Source organism: Necator americanus, chromosome II (genome assembly GCF_031761385.1).
Source record: "Necator americanus strain Aroian chromosome II, whole genome shotgun sequence".
NCBI lineage: Eukaryota > Metazoa > Nematoda > Chromadorea > Rhabditida > Ancylostomatidae > Necator > Necator americanus.
Genome location: NC_087372.1, coordinates 13,082,864 through 13,099,034, shown reverse-complemented (window position 1 = coordinate 13,099,034; position 16,171 = coordinate 13,082,864). Strand labels below are relative to the sequence as shown.

The window sequence follows — 16,171 nt, the reverse complement described above, 5'->3', positions numbered from 1 at the left end:
TCTTAACTGAAAATTTTCCTACATATTTCTGGCTTCAGGAATTCATTATATATATATACATGTATATGTATAGCTATAAAAATTTTCTACTAAAGATGGGAGGAATAACTAAATAGCTAGACTTCGGCAAGTTCTCTACTGCGGAAATCAGTTCTGCTCTTCTTGGAAACATTTTCTCTGAAAATCAGAAGATTTATCTACTGCCAAACAAAGGATAAATTTTTTGAAAAAAGTTTAAAAGGGAGAAACCGCTCATCAAACACAGATAGCTTTTTTTCCTAAGAAATGCAGTTGCAGCAGAAAACTAAAAATCTGGTTTGTAACATTAAAAATACCACAGTTGTTTTTTTTTGCTGCAGCTGTACGTTGCGAGATGCATATCTAACCATCTATGTGAGTCAAAAAGAAAAATAGCACTTGTAGGGAAAGTTTGGGAAAATTTCTATGTTCGAATCATTTCATACAACCAACTAGAGGATTGGATCTCGAGCGAATACCCTCCTCTTAAGAAAAACCGCAATTCCAAACAATACAATAGATCAACATTTTTAATTACAGGAATCAAATTGTTGTGATGAAGGCAACTTTGTGATTTCCAAGTTCCAGAGCTTAAATTTCTTTTAAAGGCCACGTATCCGGAAATTGACGTGGTTTACTACATAAATATCCACTAGAATTCACTGCTTTTAGTTCTTAGGAATTAATTCGATTCTCAGATCAGGGGGACTGCCCCAAAATGAGGACATATTATCCTTCATGTTTCCTACAGTCTTAGTCTTAAGTGGAAATCCTTTGAAAACTGGGTTTATCGTTTCAGGAATAGACCATAAATGATCAGATTAATCAACAAGTCCTGACATTTGGTAAAAACAAATTAATTGGTTTTTACATTGTTAATTTGTCATTACATTTGTATTGGTATATAATTTATGAACCGCTTAAAAGTGTATTTGTATAATGTTTGTAGTGAAGCAATTGAAAGCGCTAAAACCTTTGACTCTTCTGGTGGCGGTGCGCAGAAAGCAAACCCTCAAACTACTGTAATCAAAGAGACTAATAATTAGAAAGCTTGCGCTGCCTCAGTAATCACAGGTGAAAAGTAGTTTCATTCGGCGCCTGATATCTTCTGCATCGCGTCGCGATCAATGACGACGTCGTGTGCAGCAGAAGCGGGCAAGAAACGCTCGGAATAATGAAGTAAGCAGAGCCAGGCCGTAGATACGGAGATTTCATGCACAACAAAAATCCCATACGTATTTTTCACACCAACTAAGCCTACTTAAACACAGTGTACAGAAAAATTATACGTAAAAAGGATTTTTTAAAAACTTAGAAAAAAATGATGACCTTCATGTACACTACAGCCCACCTAAATAAAAGGCTCCGCAAGAAATACCAGAAATTCTCGTCTGAAAAGAATTTTTCAGCCACAACCATAAAGGTGAACAAATCTATAACTGAACTGGAGTAGAGTTTCACGAAGAGAAGAGTATTAGGAAAGAAATAAATGGAAGAAATAGAAAAAAAGATTAGCTTAGGAATACTATAGGACACTTCCTGCGTCATTACTAAAGTATTTGAAAAAATCTCATCGTTGGGAAAAGGAAACCGGTAATTTTCGTAAGGACCGTAATTTTTGAGGGAGTAACCATGGAATTGAAAATTTTTTTTCTCGAAATAACATGCTAGAGCTGCTTGCACTATACTTCATCTGAAAAAGAGATCCAAAACTGAAACTCAAAAATCCTTGTATGTCCCGTAACCTATTGTTTCATGGCCTCGCCTCGACCCACAATGATTTTCAAACCACTGATTTAAAAAATTTGAGAGAACCTAAACCCGAGAGCAGTTGAATGAAAAAGGTATTGTAGCCTCAGTAAAATGAGGCGTTTCCATGGAGCTTTAATATTACGTGGCACTCACTTCAATACAATGATTTGTACAAAAAAAAATGAATTTCGTAAAGTCGGTAATGCTTGAGCCAAAAGAAAGAAAACAAAATTTCCAGACTTTCAAATTTCATTTCTTTTTTTTTTTTGCCCACAAAGGTACGGATCCCAGGCTCACGAACCCTCGAGAAATTAATTGTGAACACCTTTAACGATATCCCTTTTGTTTTGGCTTTCCCCTCTACTGCAGTCCCAGCATAAGTAACATCAAAAAACATCACGACAAAACCAAGGACGACCTCAGGAGTTACCTTTATGAAACGAATGAAACGGGAAAAAATAGACATAACTGAAGAAAAAAGAATTCACTAAGAAGAACTGCTTTTTCTCAACCAAAAAGAATTCCTTAGTTTCTTAGAAAAAAATGTTGAAAAAAAAGGATCCCGTTAGCAGAAGATCTTCATTTTCCTAAAGTTCCGACTATTTCCAGAAAAATCCAGATTATATAGATATATCCAGATTTCTTCTACATTTCTTTTCTTCTTTTTGCGGCCACAAATATATATGGAAGTGAATCTCATGCTGTTAAATACATAAATATTGCGGCTAGGAGATAAAACTTGCTTCACATTTACTGGGAAAAGAATGACTTATCTAGGTAGGAACTTTAATTGATTTGGATGTCCTATTATTAACTTCAAATTATGATTTTTTTTACCATTTTGTTGTATACATTGTAAACGTAGTATATTTTAATTGTGGCGGTTTCCCTTTTTGATTCTATCCACAAGCCTCTCTTGTTAAATATCTGTATTTTAGAACATCATTTCCAAGCAAGGAAGGGTTGTGTTCATTGTTGCTAGCGAAAACAAAATTAAAAAAAAAACTAATGTCCATATCAAATCCTTCTTACAAAAGTTCGACAAGAACAGTTTCCAGATCTACTTAAAAAAAGGAGAAACCTTTAAAAAGTGATAACTATCGGACTGTTCTTTTATCAAAAAATCACACTAAACTAACACAATCAACAAACTACAATAGTAAGGAAGCAAAAATTGCCACGGTGCCTTCTTACTATAAAGGATAAAGGATAACGTGTAAGGCGTTAAACAATCCGCTTGGGATGCGCCCCCACGTTCACTTCAATTCGGAATCGTTTGAGGATTACGAACGTGTAACTGGCCTATACAATGACTCGCGGGAGCTAACCAATGTGTCAAGTCAGTGTTTTTATCCTCCTAGACAAGTCTTGTACCAATTTATCGATCCCGGAGGGATGAAAGGCTTGGTGAGCACTAAGGCGGATTCCAACCTGCGATCGATCGTCCACGCATCGGAACTTCTATCCGCTACACTACACCCGCCTTCTTAGAAGATAATTGCATTAATATAAATGTGATTGCACAAATAATGTTGTTTATAGTTGTAGTGTGTTATAAAAGAGAAGATTAAGAGGTGGGGTTGGTCACAGCGGATATGCTGGCGCTCATAAAAACCCGCCCTTCTCCTTTTCCTCCGTCCATTGCACTTCCCAAACGCCAAGGGAAAAAATCGTCTGCACATAAAAGACTAAGAATGAGTGGGTGAGATCGGAAAATTAATGCATTTCAGCTAAGTGGAGATTGTTCAAGGATGTTGGAGGAAGGTGAATGACGTAAGAGACAAGTCAGATATTTAAGTATATAGGATTCAACTCAAAAACTTGGAACTATTTACATCATTCCAGAAAAAAAAACGCTGCGAAATTCACAGATGACCTGAGGCAATCAAACCATCTAACATTGCGTGTTGATGTAAACATATATAATGATAATACATAAGATCGCGTGCAAACGGTGAAATTCTCAAGCAGTGGTTTGCATGGGAAAATAAAAAACGGATAATATATGTTTCCGCACGACTGGGAATCTAAAATTTCAGCTTTTTGCAATGAACTCAACGACCCTTGAACGGTCCTCTATCAGTTCTTCACATCTTCCACCGCGGAAGAGAAAAACTGATAGAGAACACAGAAATTTCTTTCATGAGCACTGCAAGCCAAATAAAGGGGAAGAAGTTCTAGCGAATGATCGTCTCAAGGTTTAAGGTCAGAATTTGCGACGAACTTCACTAGAAATGAAATTTTCTGATGTGCAGAAATTCCCGAATGTTAAAAACATCGCGCTCTTCATTAGTGCACAAATCCGACGTCACACACGCTCGAAGCTATAAGATTTAGCTTCGTCAGCTGCTGTCCACATTTGTCAGCGGTCCTCAACCATCGCCGGCTCTTTTGCTCCGTTATTTTTGTTCGAGTAAGTCATTCAGTTAGAGCATTACTTATGCGTCAGTAAAAGAGCGGAAGACAGCAGAATGAGAGTCGGGGAATCGGCGATTGAACAGTTGAATGAGACTCATAGAGGAGTGTGTGCTGATGCGTATCACAGTTGTACATATTTTCATGAGCCGCACACATACAGCCGGCCACATATGGGTTTTCATGACGAAAACATCGTAGCCCCTTGAGATTTTCAGTACCGAGATGTGGATTGATCCTAGAAAAAGTTCCTAGGCAAGAGCGCAATTTATTTTTGCGTCACACGCAACGCTCGAAAAATCTTTACTATATTTTGAACGTATTCATCTATCAAACATCAAGTAGACTCAAAAAGAAAGGACTATTCTGTAAGAATCAAAACAATATTTTTGCAAGTAGAAAATAATGTAATATATGCCGTATGCATGTAATTTATACGGAGACAAAAGGAAGAGTTCTCGCAAAAAAAACTTGCAAGAAACGATTTTTGACTTTAAAAGGTGCCCATGCCGTAGAAATACAATGCTTGGTGTGAAAACAAATCGAACTGAAGCCATCACATAGTTTTTGTTTTCGATGAATCATTTGCTGAAATCACGGCCACCTAATAAAAATTAACACAAAAATCCAACCAATTTTTTCATCCATAACCCAATGTTCACATCTGTACGCTCAAATAATTCGATAAGCGGTTATTAAGGGGAAAAATGCAAAAGACTGTGGTAGGAAAAAATTAGGACCCACTGTGAGGGACCGGGATCAAACAGGGGCGCAATTTGAATAGCTATGGTTTTTTTTTCGAAGGTAATAGATGAATAGTGTGAGCAGTAAATCTGGTGGATACATTCCGGATAAGGATACCCTTCAAGAGGATATGTCTAGGGAGAAATTTCTTGTTATATGGGATTTATGCATGCTGCTCTGTTTGCTGAATGTTAAAAGCATACTCAAATTGCGAGAAATAGGAGAAAAAAGGATGATCATTAGCAAAGAACATTGAACGTCTAACATTTACATTAAGCAGTCAATCGTGGTAGTAAAATTTGCAGAATAAATAGTAGCAAGTAAAACTAGCAATTTCCAACTTTCCAGCATTTAATACTAATTGAAGGCGACAGAAAGAAGAAAAAAAATTTAAAGAACGTCAACCGATTCATTGCATTCTCGTGCAGTGGATATGGGTCTAAGAGAAATGCCTGGATAGGCGCTGATAAAATGTTTAAAGGGTGGGAGGCGATCCATTCAATCCCGGTACAGATGCGATACATATTATCCTACACCAACAACTTCACTAAATAGTGAAGGACCTACTGAGAGTTCACTTTTTTTTCTTCAAAATATCAATGTTTCCTAATTTTCCATGTTGAGCACTCCACCGAATTTAATCGTATTATTATCATTTTTATTATTTTTACATTAACATTACGATTATCATTATTTCCATTACTCTACGTAATGAAATACATAGAGTTACCCAATAAGTGCAACGTTATCCAATCTAATTCGAGGTTGGGAACCAGTCCTCACGTTATGAAGGGAAAAGCAAACAAGTAGCAAATGATAAGAAAAATCGAGATGAAAGAGGAAATGATTTGGACAGACGTGGATTGTGTGTGCGTTGCAAAGTACTCAGAAGAAGTCCATCGCAACAGCCAGATTTCTCATTTTGAAATTTTTCACCAAAATGCAAGACAAAATCGAAATCACTCACTGTCAAGCGTATGGAACGTTGAGTCTGTGGACACATCCACCGTGGGAGGCATAGATTCGCCCTGAAATTAGATTATTCTGACGAATAATTTATGAGAGCCAAAGGAAAAAAATTCAATAGGAAAGGCTTAGCGGAGAATGAAATGAAATGGACTGAATAAATATTTCATTAATTGCTTTAAAAGAGCGGTTTGGTCGAGATTTTTTTTACGCGTACCGCATTTTTAAAGAGAGTTGAGATAAATTAAATGGAAGGTTAGGAAATGGGGGTTTAGATGAATTAATGAGTAATTTCAGCTCAAGAAGAGGAGTAAGCAGCCGTCTTCTGTGAGGGACAAATGATGTATGACAGAGGTGAACGAAATGCAGGAGAAGAGAATACCTAGAGAACAGAAATAAATAATTTCTTTAGAGCTTGCTGGGGAGAAAATAGTTTTTGGAAGATTTATTGTTGCCAAAAACCGGAAATTTTGACAAGAACGCGGATATTTGAAGGTATTCTAGAAAACCACCCCTTTTCATTTTTCCCTTCTATTTTCAAGAACATTTCAATGAAAAGTGAGAGACATTATTCCTATGAATCCCGTAGGACCAATATCTTCATAGATTCTGGCACGAAATAAATGTTACACTAGGGAAATATCATTTGAAATGAATCCAAAAAAGCAAACACAGCAACTTTTCATGAATGTTGCACGGCTCAATTCAGCTGAGGGCGTGGAGCTCTGAGGAAGCGACATCGCCGCGTCAATGAATAACGAGAATGATTGCAAAGACGACGACAACGAAAATTGCTTTAATCATTAGTTAGATGAGAAGTGCTAGGCGGCTGCTGAACGTGTCCAGCTGAAACCACCCAAAAATCATATTTTCTGTTAAGAATTCTGAGTTCACAGGACTAATGAGAAAAAAAAAATCATCGAAAGGCACCCGCTGCTTTAAAAAAAAGCCGGAAAACGGGCACGTGAAACCACAGTCTCTAACCTACGAGGAATGAGACGGAACTACAGGTCACATCATGGTAATCGCGGCCGTCGCAAAGTTGTTTCTGCGCCGGAATATCTCTCCAACAAAGCAAAAACAGCTCCCGGACATGCGACAAAAAGACTATTCTAAATGGCTCGAGACAATGCAGACGAAGCAGTCACATGAAAATCTCCGACCACGCATCAGTGCAGCCTTCTCCCCGCCTAAGAGATTTGAAGAGATTGCTAATTCCTGATTGACACTCAAATAGTGCATCTCGCTGATACAAAGTGGAATCTACAGTCGTTTTCAAAAACTCGAGACATGTGCGTGTTGGCATCCCAAATGATGTTCCACCAAGAAGACTGCGGAAATACCAAAACTCCTGGATCCCCGAGAGGTTCCACAGCGCTCCGATGTCGACGTCATTTCGTCGTAGTTAATCCGCTAACGTCACAACCCATTGAAATAAGAGTCTGACGCGTACTTTTTCAGATGAGAGCAAGATCGTTGAAGAGTGCGAGGAGTCCTCGTAGAGACGAAAGAGGTGTGGATGTTCTTCTCTGTTCAAGAAGAGTGCCATTGGAATGACGAAGTTTTCTGGATCGTGGAAGCAGAAAATCTTAGAAGAATAAATAAGAACGCTCATGCTGCTATGCTCAAATTGCAGCCTCGTGGTGGAGCGATTATGACTGAGTATGGGTTGAGCAGAGGGTAGAGAGGCATTGAGTAAGGAGGTGGAGCTGCGGGGAGGGCGAGTAGGGGGATAGACGACTGGCTGGTTGGATGGCTGTGTACGTCCTCTCTTTCCACTCGAGCAGCAGTAGCCATACGGCTAAAAACACATGCAGCACATAGCTCATTGCAATTCAAAACATGGATATCGACCGTCGCCCTTAGGCGCTGGAGACTCATCACCCTTCATTTAATAACCTGAGCGAATGCCGAATACGGGGGTTATTCGAAGAAGCTCAGATAAGGGTTCTGAAAAACACGTGCTTCAGCAATGTTGCTGATGATGTTTTGGAATGAAGGGAATTTAACGGTCGTCGAGTCTGAAAAATCGGGAGTTTGTGGAAAGTCTAAGAAGATTACCCTTAAGAAAAAAAACAAAGCCTTAAATAATGTTCTTCTTCGTCTGTAGTGAGTATTTCAATTTCTTTCATTCTTGCCCAAGACAAAGAAATGCATTTTCTTCCCCACAGTAGGAAAACGAACCTACGAGAGAAAAGTGGTGATCAAGCTCCTTCGGTTTTCCGGAATGGACTACTCATAGAAAAGATTAGCAGTTTTCTGAGCGGATGAGAAAATTCATCATGAATAATTTGTTTTTTAACAAACGATTTCAACAAAAATTGCTACTTGGTTCCAATTTGTCTAACCTTTCCCCCTACATTTACTTACGCACTCAATCACTTATTTAAGAGAAATGCTTGGTGGAAATGAAATCGAACGAACTGTTAGATCCTGAACAAAAATCGAATTTAGGAGAGTACGTGTGCAAATCACAAAAATTTGAAATCTTTCATTGACTTCTTCTGCACTGAGTGATGATGAATGAGAGGATTTCGAGATTAAATCGACATCAAAGAAAATGCAGAATCATTATAAATAATTCCTAAAATGATTCGTATGAAAACTTAATATTTGCTAACTTTAACCGACTACGATCTTCTGAATTTTCATTTAGAAGCAAAGGGGTAATGAACAAAACATGGACCAAAATAAAAATGTAGTCTTTACTTAACCAGAAATTGCAGTTCCGGACAAATGGGCGTGATTCATGGTGCAAAATCGTGTAAACGGTTGCGTTCTTATTCGTCCGTCGCTCGCAGGTCGGTACGACCGTTCTCATTGCAGCGCATTTAGTGGCGATGACGAGGAGCTAGATGAAGGTCCCACTAAAGTCTACTGTAAGTCTGTAGAACCACAAAGGAATGCAGTGTGGATAACTGCTGGATATCCTTGACCAGGTTCGTGTCTGGGAGTTTTACCATTAGCGAAGCCGAGTGTGAGACCCCGTATAGTTTAGTGAAAAGAAAGTTCCTGCGACTGTTGGAGGGGATGGAAACGGAAGCATCGCAAAGTTAACAACCGTAAGCATTGTTAACCTTATTGTGCAAATGTACCGTACTCAAAGTAGTTTGGGTTTTTCGCTCTCCTACACTCAACGACCACTGACGTGCGCTTTTGTGTGAAAAAAAATATGAAGAAAATTACATACATGTGAATATAATCATCTTTTTATTCAAGTAATTATAAGAGAAACATATCGCAACTGCATGATTTTAAGCAAGTGCGTGGGAATCACCTGCAAAGCGTAATTGAAATTTTTTTCGAAAAAATTCAAGCAAAAGAAGCAAGTTTCTTAGTGTTATCAAGCGAGGAGGATCTTCATAGACACTTCGGAACTCTTAGAAAAAGAGGGCATGGAAGGAGTAACGACTAGAAACGTTTGCGAAAAAGGACAGATTTTGTTCCGTACGTAGATAGGAGCTGAGGGAGGAGGTGGGCGAAGGGAGTTGAATAAAATACTAGTGAATTCATTTTTTATTTACTATTTTATTTGGTTTGCGCTCCACATTTAAAACTTATAGGATATCTAGTGAATCATACAAAAAAAGCTTGAATTGGTGGAATCTCATTGCGCTGCAATGCGTAGGAGCGGGAATTTTTGAAGTTGATTAAAATAGAGGAATTTTAGAGGCGGATTACAGTTTCTGCGCTCATAAAATTGCCGTGTCCCGTAGATTGAGGTTCTCTGGATTTTATCCGGTGAAAGGGAGTGAAAAACGAAAAGAAAAGAAAATTCGAAGGAGAGTGTAGTTTGAAACAAGAGGTTTACTTCAGTCACTGGTCGGAGCAAATCTAACGTAGAGCAGAATAAATAGTCAAAAGTGGGGAAAACTCTGTATTTCTAATTTGAAAAAAAAGAAATTTACGAAACAAGACAGGGGTGTCCCTACGTTAAGGTAATTGTACGTTCGTCCACCAAAAGCGATTCTTGAAGAATAGTCTCTTTTAATTTTAAAAATTCCATAAAGTACGAAATTTACGTCTTTAGTTTAGTTTCTCTGATTTCTCTGACTGTTGGTTATCCTCGAAACATCGACGCGTTTATGTATTTACGTAGGTAATGAATGTATGTAAATGTTTTGTAATTGTGAAAAAATATATTGACTTCAGCCTAGACGTCCATGGAGACTATTTGATTACTGGCTATTGATGAAGAGATATTTTTAAATGCTAATCCACAATTTAAGTAAATATTGAGAAATCCGTGATTAGTATGTGATGAGAAAGCGGCAAATCGTTCAATGGTTTCAGTTTTCGCTGCTCAGCATTGCTAATTCTTGTTGTTACAAAATTTGAATGAAGCGACACGGAGAAGCAAAACTATAAATGACCAAAGAACCGCAGAATATCCGAGCCGCTTACCTACAAAATTACTTTCTGATAGCTCTTTCTTCTCTCTAATTCTGCTTCTAAATGTTTCTATGGATTCATAGCCATGTGAGCTGTAATTTATTGTCGGATGAAAGTTTATGTTTACATATATCTTAAAATTTGAGAGTTTGTTGTTCTGAATGTTTCGAAAAATTCTGTGTTATACATTTCTTCCGCTCCTAGTTGAAAAAGATACAATGCGATCGAAGCATTGTAGCAGGAATGAAATGAGGCAGTGAAAAAATGTGGAAAAAGATTTATAACGTACTCTTTAGGATCAAGTCAATCGATTACTTCCAGTGAATAGCCCCATGCTTACACGTCACGCTTATTTATTTATATATTTCGTACACCAAAAACGGCACCAGCCCAGTGTGGCGATAATAAGAAGATCATTGCAAGAATTGCTAAAAAGCTGAACACGGCAAGAGATGGGTTCAACGTTTTCAAATTTCAAATTTTAAGAAATTGTTTAACTAGCAGAAAACAAGAAGAATAGGCTAGCGAAGAAAAATCGGGTGATTTTAATGCAATTTTTCCAAGAATAGATGGACCCAGGAAGTTTCCCAGTTGCTCAAAAATAACCAAGTCCCTGCGTCAAGTTTTATCTTTGCGCTGAACAATGTTTTTCACCTCATTAAGCGTCCATTTAGCGAGTGTTGTTGTGACAGCTAAAATTTCCTGTTTATGGTAACGATTCGTCGCCACCCGAATTCAGCGCCGCGAAAAAATCCCAAAAACTCACGAATTCCACATGCGTATGAGCGCAGAACTTAGACGAGACTCTTAGTTTATTTGCAGGCACGGGGCTTCTCGTCTTCCTCTTCACGTTTACGCGAATATTGAATATTTTGAGCGTTGAAATTTTCAAAGAAAAAAAAAGGGTTCGTGAAAAACACTTCAAGTAAACTTATGACTTGAAGTGAAGATGAAGAAAAAGAAAGAAAGAACGTTAGAAATATGACCCATTCTTTTACGGCGATGACAGGTTTCAACTATAGTAGAGGTCTCGAAATTGGTATATATGTTCAAAGTCGCATCTACAACAGGCGCTGGAAAATTATTTTGAAATTATTTAAAAAAACAACAAATTAAAAGATAGTGGTGTTCTGAAACAGTGCAGTTTTTAGGAGCAAAAATATTGATTGAATGTTCTGATGTGAATCTAAGTCTAAGCTACCATACTTTTAATTTCTTGAAAGTGCGAGGAAATCTTGGAAGCATCAAGAAAAAAGAATATCGCCGTTGTTGAAAACAAGCCTATCGCGGTGAAATTATGGAAGAAGATGACTTTCTGTCCGTGTTTGATGCAAGTGCATTCAGTTCCCAAAGTTTTTAAAAGGAACTGCCAAAGATTTTCTAGAAGAAAAAAATCTTCCGAGGAAATGCAGCATTACATCAAAAAAAAATTCTCCGTAGAAACGATTAACAAGTTAATGTCAAAGCCAACGGCAGAGCATTGTCCAGAAAAATGACCTCCTGAGGAAGTGCAGAGTTGCGCGAGGGAAAATTCTTCTTAAGGAATTCTTCGTGATTTCACCTTCGTGTTATTGAAAAAGGAACCGAGAAGGAAGTCATTTTTAACACCAGTGTGACTAGTATTCTCTGAAAATCCTGTGCCTACATAAAGATTTCCGCCTCTCACCTGTTGCTCAGCCTCGACAACGCCTGAGTAGTCACAAGGTCGAACAGCAACGTCGTCCTAGAAACAGAAACCTTAATTGTTCATCGCATAAGTGAATCCACCAATAACTTAAAGGCATCACCCCACGAATCTGAGGTGGTACGGATTTCAGGTGGAGTATTCGTATACGGGATAGTAGATTTTGGAGAGGGGTGTGATTCCGTCCATTTCTTCCTAATTGCCGTAAAAAACAGCCCGAAAGGTGCGGCTCGTGCACAAGGCTGACGCGCTCCAATCGAACTCATCGTAAAAAATAGTGCGCCGGAACGCTCGAAGCCGTATCTTCCGAGCCGTTTTCTACGGCAATTAGGAAGAAATGAACGGAATCATCCTTCCCTCAATCTACGGTCGATACGAATACTCCACCGGAAATCCGTACCACCCCAGATTCCTGGGGTGATGCCTTTAAGCCAGTAAGACAAAAATTAAGCGCACAACTCGACGAATTATCATCCAGAGACATATCTTCATGAATCTAAATTAACTGAGGTAGCAGGGGAAAGAAATAAACGATGGAGGTTTCGTCTCTTTCAGCTCTTAAAGCGCTCAGTGTTCGTGTGAGCGCAAGTATATCAAAACTGTCTCCGCACGCTTCTTCTTCGTTTCGGTTGGGAAAATTAATTATGTCAGAAAGTAATGTAAGAGTATGTAAACATAATGTAACCGTATCCTCATATACGTTCAGGTTATAATTTCTTACAGTAGGATAATAAATTTTCATTCACTTCTTTCACCATTAAAACTCAGCAGGAAGAACTTTTTTCCAATTTTAAAACTACAATCCGAAATTAAGCCGAAATTTTGGGAAAAAAGGAGAGCTAATATCTGAAAAAATATCAGGAAATGGAATAATCAGAGCATTAAATCCAGCCGCAACATGGAAATTTTACGGAAAGCATAAGTACGACACTGTTGCATTTACTTGTTTGTACGCTTAGCATAATTATGTAAATCTCGAGGTCAGAACATGCGTGGTCACCTGAGAAAACAAAAGAATTAGTAGAACTTTGGTTTCTTAATAGTTTTATTGTATAATATAATATTCATTTGATCTAAATAATCAGTTTAGTACTGAATCATTCCTGTCGAACCTTCAGTATCGGTAGTGTTGTGTATTTGTTGCGCTTATACATATGGCTTCAAATCGGCACCGATTCCCGCTTTGGTTTATTTTTAGTTTTTCTCATTTTTAGTCAAAATATTCACTTCATGTTTTCCGTGTACTACCTCTAAACCGATTAATTCCATCTTTAGAATCAAGTGAAAAAATTCGGGAGGTTCTCATTTGTGGCGGCACTGCCAAACCAATCTCTGCCAGTATATCTTCAATCATTCGTTTACTAAATATTTTAAACAAATTCTGCCATAATCTGTTGGAGAATGAAATAAGATAAAAATAATTATTACCATTGAGCCATCTCGTCGACACACCACAAATTCTAATCCCTCGCCTTTATCACAACATTGTCGAATAATTGACGACGCGACGATGTGCGGAAACCCGACGAGAACTCGTCCATTCACCTGAAAAGATCCGCTGAGTTGAAAGAATACGGTGTAAATTCAATTTATTCAGAATTTCAACAAGACCACGCCCACCTCCAGAAGTTCGTCTCCGGCCCTCACTGTGAGCGGACATTGCACTTTAACGGACAACACGAACGTGCTGTTCTTATCACGATCACGATTCCCAGCCAAAGAAATGCCTAGGCCTGCCTCAGGCACCCGTTCACAGCAGACTAAGATTACGCTTCCGGAAAGGTGTCCATACTTTCGCTGGATTTTTCCTGGATGTTTGAAAATTAAAGGAAAATTGTCGGGAGAAATTTGCTGTTAAAAGTGTTACCTTGAGTGTAGCCAAATTTGGTCTCTTGCTCAGTATCGTCGGCATCTTTCGGTAATTCCGCAGCACTGGATGACGAAGGCGTAGGTTCTGATGATGTGGAGGGAGCGAACTTGAAAAGGGAATGATAAATGTCAGCAAATTTTTGGAAATCGAGAACATGGGGCGCAAAAATGATGGCTCCTTTTTTAATAACGAATGGAAATTCCTCGAAGGAAATGAAAACGGAACAAGGTTATGAGAGATCAGATTTTAGTTATCATTTCTCAATTCCATCTATGCCGTAATTAACTGTTAGAAATTTTAATGGATCTTTCCTGTCTTATCTTTTTTATGTAACAAGCAAAGTAAAACTGCTTAAATCGACACAGTAAAAAATTTTGTGGACAAAAAGTGAGGTCACTACAAATGGGAGTGTTTACTGAAGGAAAATTTTGAAGAGAAAGAATGCAATAATATTTATAGAAGAGCTGACCTGTGCAGCGGAGGTGCTCGGTTCCTCCTCATGAGCTTCTGAGCTCGACACATCCGAGACTATCAATGGTCCAGACTAAAATGTTATAATTGAGTGAATCCATGATTTCTAGTTTTAAACCTTAAGCCCGGGAATATTGGGATTTCATCATTTTTTCATTTCTCGATCATTTTCAGATCGCTGGATGTTTAATTCTCTTTGAGCTATTTTATTTTTTCATTTGAACTTAATTTTCTCACCGAGTGCGGAAACGTTTGTTTTGGGAGCGTATTCGTGTTAGCGTACCACGAAATGTTGGGAACTCTTCACGATAAGAGAAGAAGTAAATCACTATTAGGACCATAATAATGCTCAATTCCCTTTAAAAGTCAAAAAAGACCTGGAAAATAGCCTTCGTTGCACTCGTAACTCCATACGATACTACTTTTTTACGCGACAGAACGTGGGCGATTCCGCCGTCGTTCAACGTTCGCCAACCGAGTAAACTCAATCACGCAGTAAATAAGCAGAATCACGGACGCATTGCAGAGGTTGCCGTCGTTCCATACCGTAACCTGTAGCAAGTTGTATCCTTGGGAGTACGGGATCTGACAAGGCTATATCACAGACTTTTGTTCGGGATTACCGGGGAGAATCGATCATGTCCATGCACATGCTGAGAACTACCCCCCATACCACAATCAGTTCAGGGATAGATCCCAACATTGTTAGGTTAGTGATAGCGTTGTTCTTAAACGGTGACCCAACTTAGGGTCCCATAAAATCTGAGCTTTGACTGCTTCTCGTTGGGATACAAGAAGGCGCAATATTACTTGAATTCACGGATAGATCCGAATATTGTTTGTTTAGTGACATACGAAATTGAATATGAAATATGAATATGAACTGGTGGCGAGTGTAGCGAATTTTTTTCTTAATCTGTCTGCAGTCGTTTCGCTGTGAAATTGCAGAACTGCACGCGACTATTTAGGAACACGCCAACAAAAACGATCTGTGCTCATTACAGAGGAGAGAATGACGTTCGAGTTGAGGTAGGAGAGGCAAAAGTTCTGGATGAGGCATTCAGCGCTCCTAAAACTACATTATACGTCATCGTTATACGCATAGTCATTCTCAGAATCCTTTCTCATGGTAAATTCTAAGTACGGACTTTATCTGCCTCGACGAGCTCGACTTTTCCCCGATCAAGTTTGTTTTGTTGCTTCCGGACAAAGAACTTCGGAGTCGATTGTAGGAAAGGGGGACTGTCTAGGTGTTCTGTATCGTTAAAACAAGGTGGTCTTTTCCATACTCCTGCCTACGAAGATGTATTAATCATCAAATGTACTTTATGTTTAATTGGTCCGCTGAGAAAATGAATTAACGTACCTCTTTCCTGAACTCTTCACTCCTCAGCGAATCCCTCTTGACCATACTTGCTTGCTTCGTCATCGATGGACCTTGGTTCGTTTCTGGCTTTTCCTTCGACATTTTCTCCGGACTATCTCGTCGTTGTTCACTCGTCAACGACTTTACCGACTTCAATGATTTCTTGCTAGGACTCTCCACGACTTTCTCCTCGCTCTTCTGACTTTTTGTTGGGGTTGATTGTTCTTCGCTGCTTTGTCGAGAAGAAATAATCTTCTCAGGAACATGCTCAACTTCTCTGTTCTCCTTCGATTGTTCTAACGGCTCCTCCTTCACTACTTCTGCTATCACTTCTTCTTTCACTGGTGAACTTGGTTGAGAAACTGGTGCAGGAGACTCCTGTTTCACCGGTGACGAAGGCTGCACAGTTTTGGGTGCATCTGCTCGAGCCGAGCCTACAGTAGAGTTGGAGGCGGAGCTCATCATGGGCTAAACACGACACCTTTAAATTGTC

The 16,171-nt window shown here is 38.8% G+C and overlaps 1 protein-coding gene across 3 annotated transcripts in view; it reads right to left on the bottom strand.

Annotated features, from left to right (window-relative positions):
- Positions 1-16,171, bottom strand: part of RB195_017683 (uncharacterized protein) — a gene marked incomplete at both ends in the record, with an annotated part of 127,759 nt that overhangs the window by 8,127 nt on the left and 103,461 nt on the right. For all 3 annotated transcript variants that reach the window (XM_064184781.1, XM_064184782.1, XM_064184780.1), the window contains 7 exons: positions 5,897-5,957; positions 11,954-12,010; positions 13,400-13,516; positions 13,592-13,779; positions 13,839-13,947; positions 14,311-14,385; positions 15,679-16,146. In XM_064184781.1, the coding sequence (XP_064040661.1) occupies positions 5,897-5,957; positions 11,954-12,010; positions 13,400-13,516; positions 13,592-13,779; positions 13,839-13,947; positions 14,311-14,385; positions 15,679-16,146 (1,075 nt within the window). The remainder of the gene's footprint in view (positions 1-5,896; positions 5,958-11,953; positions 12,011-13,399; positions 13,517-13,591; positions 13,780-13,838; positions 13,948-14,310; positions 14,386-15,678; positions 16,147-16,171) is intronic.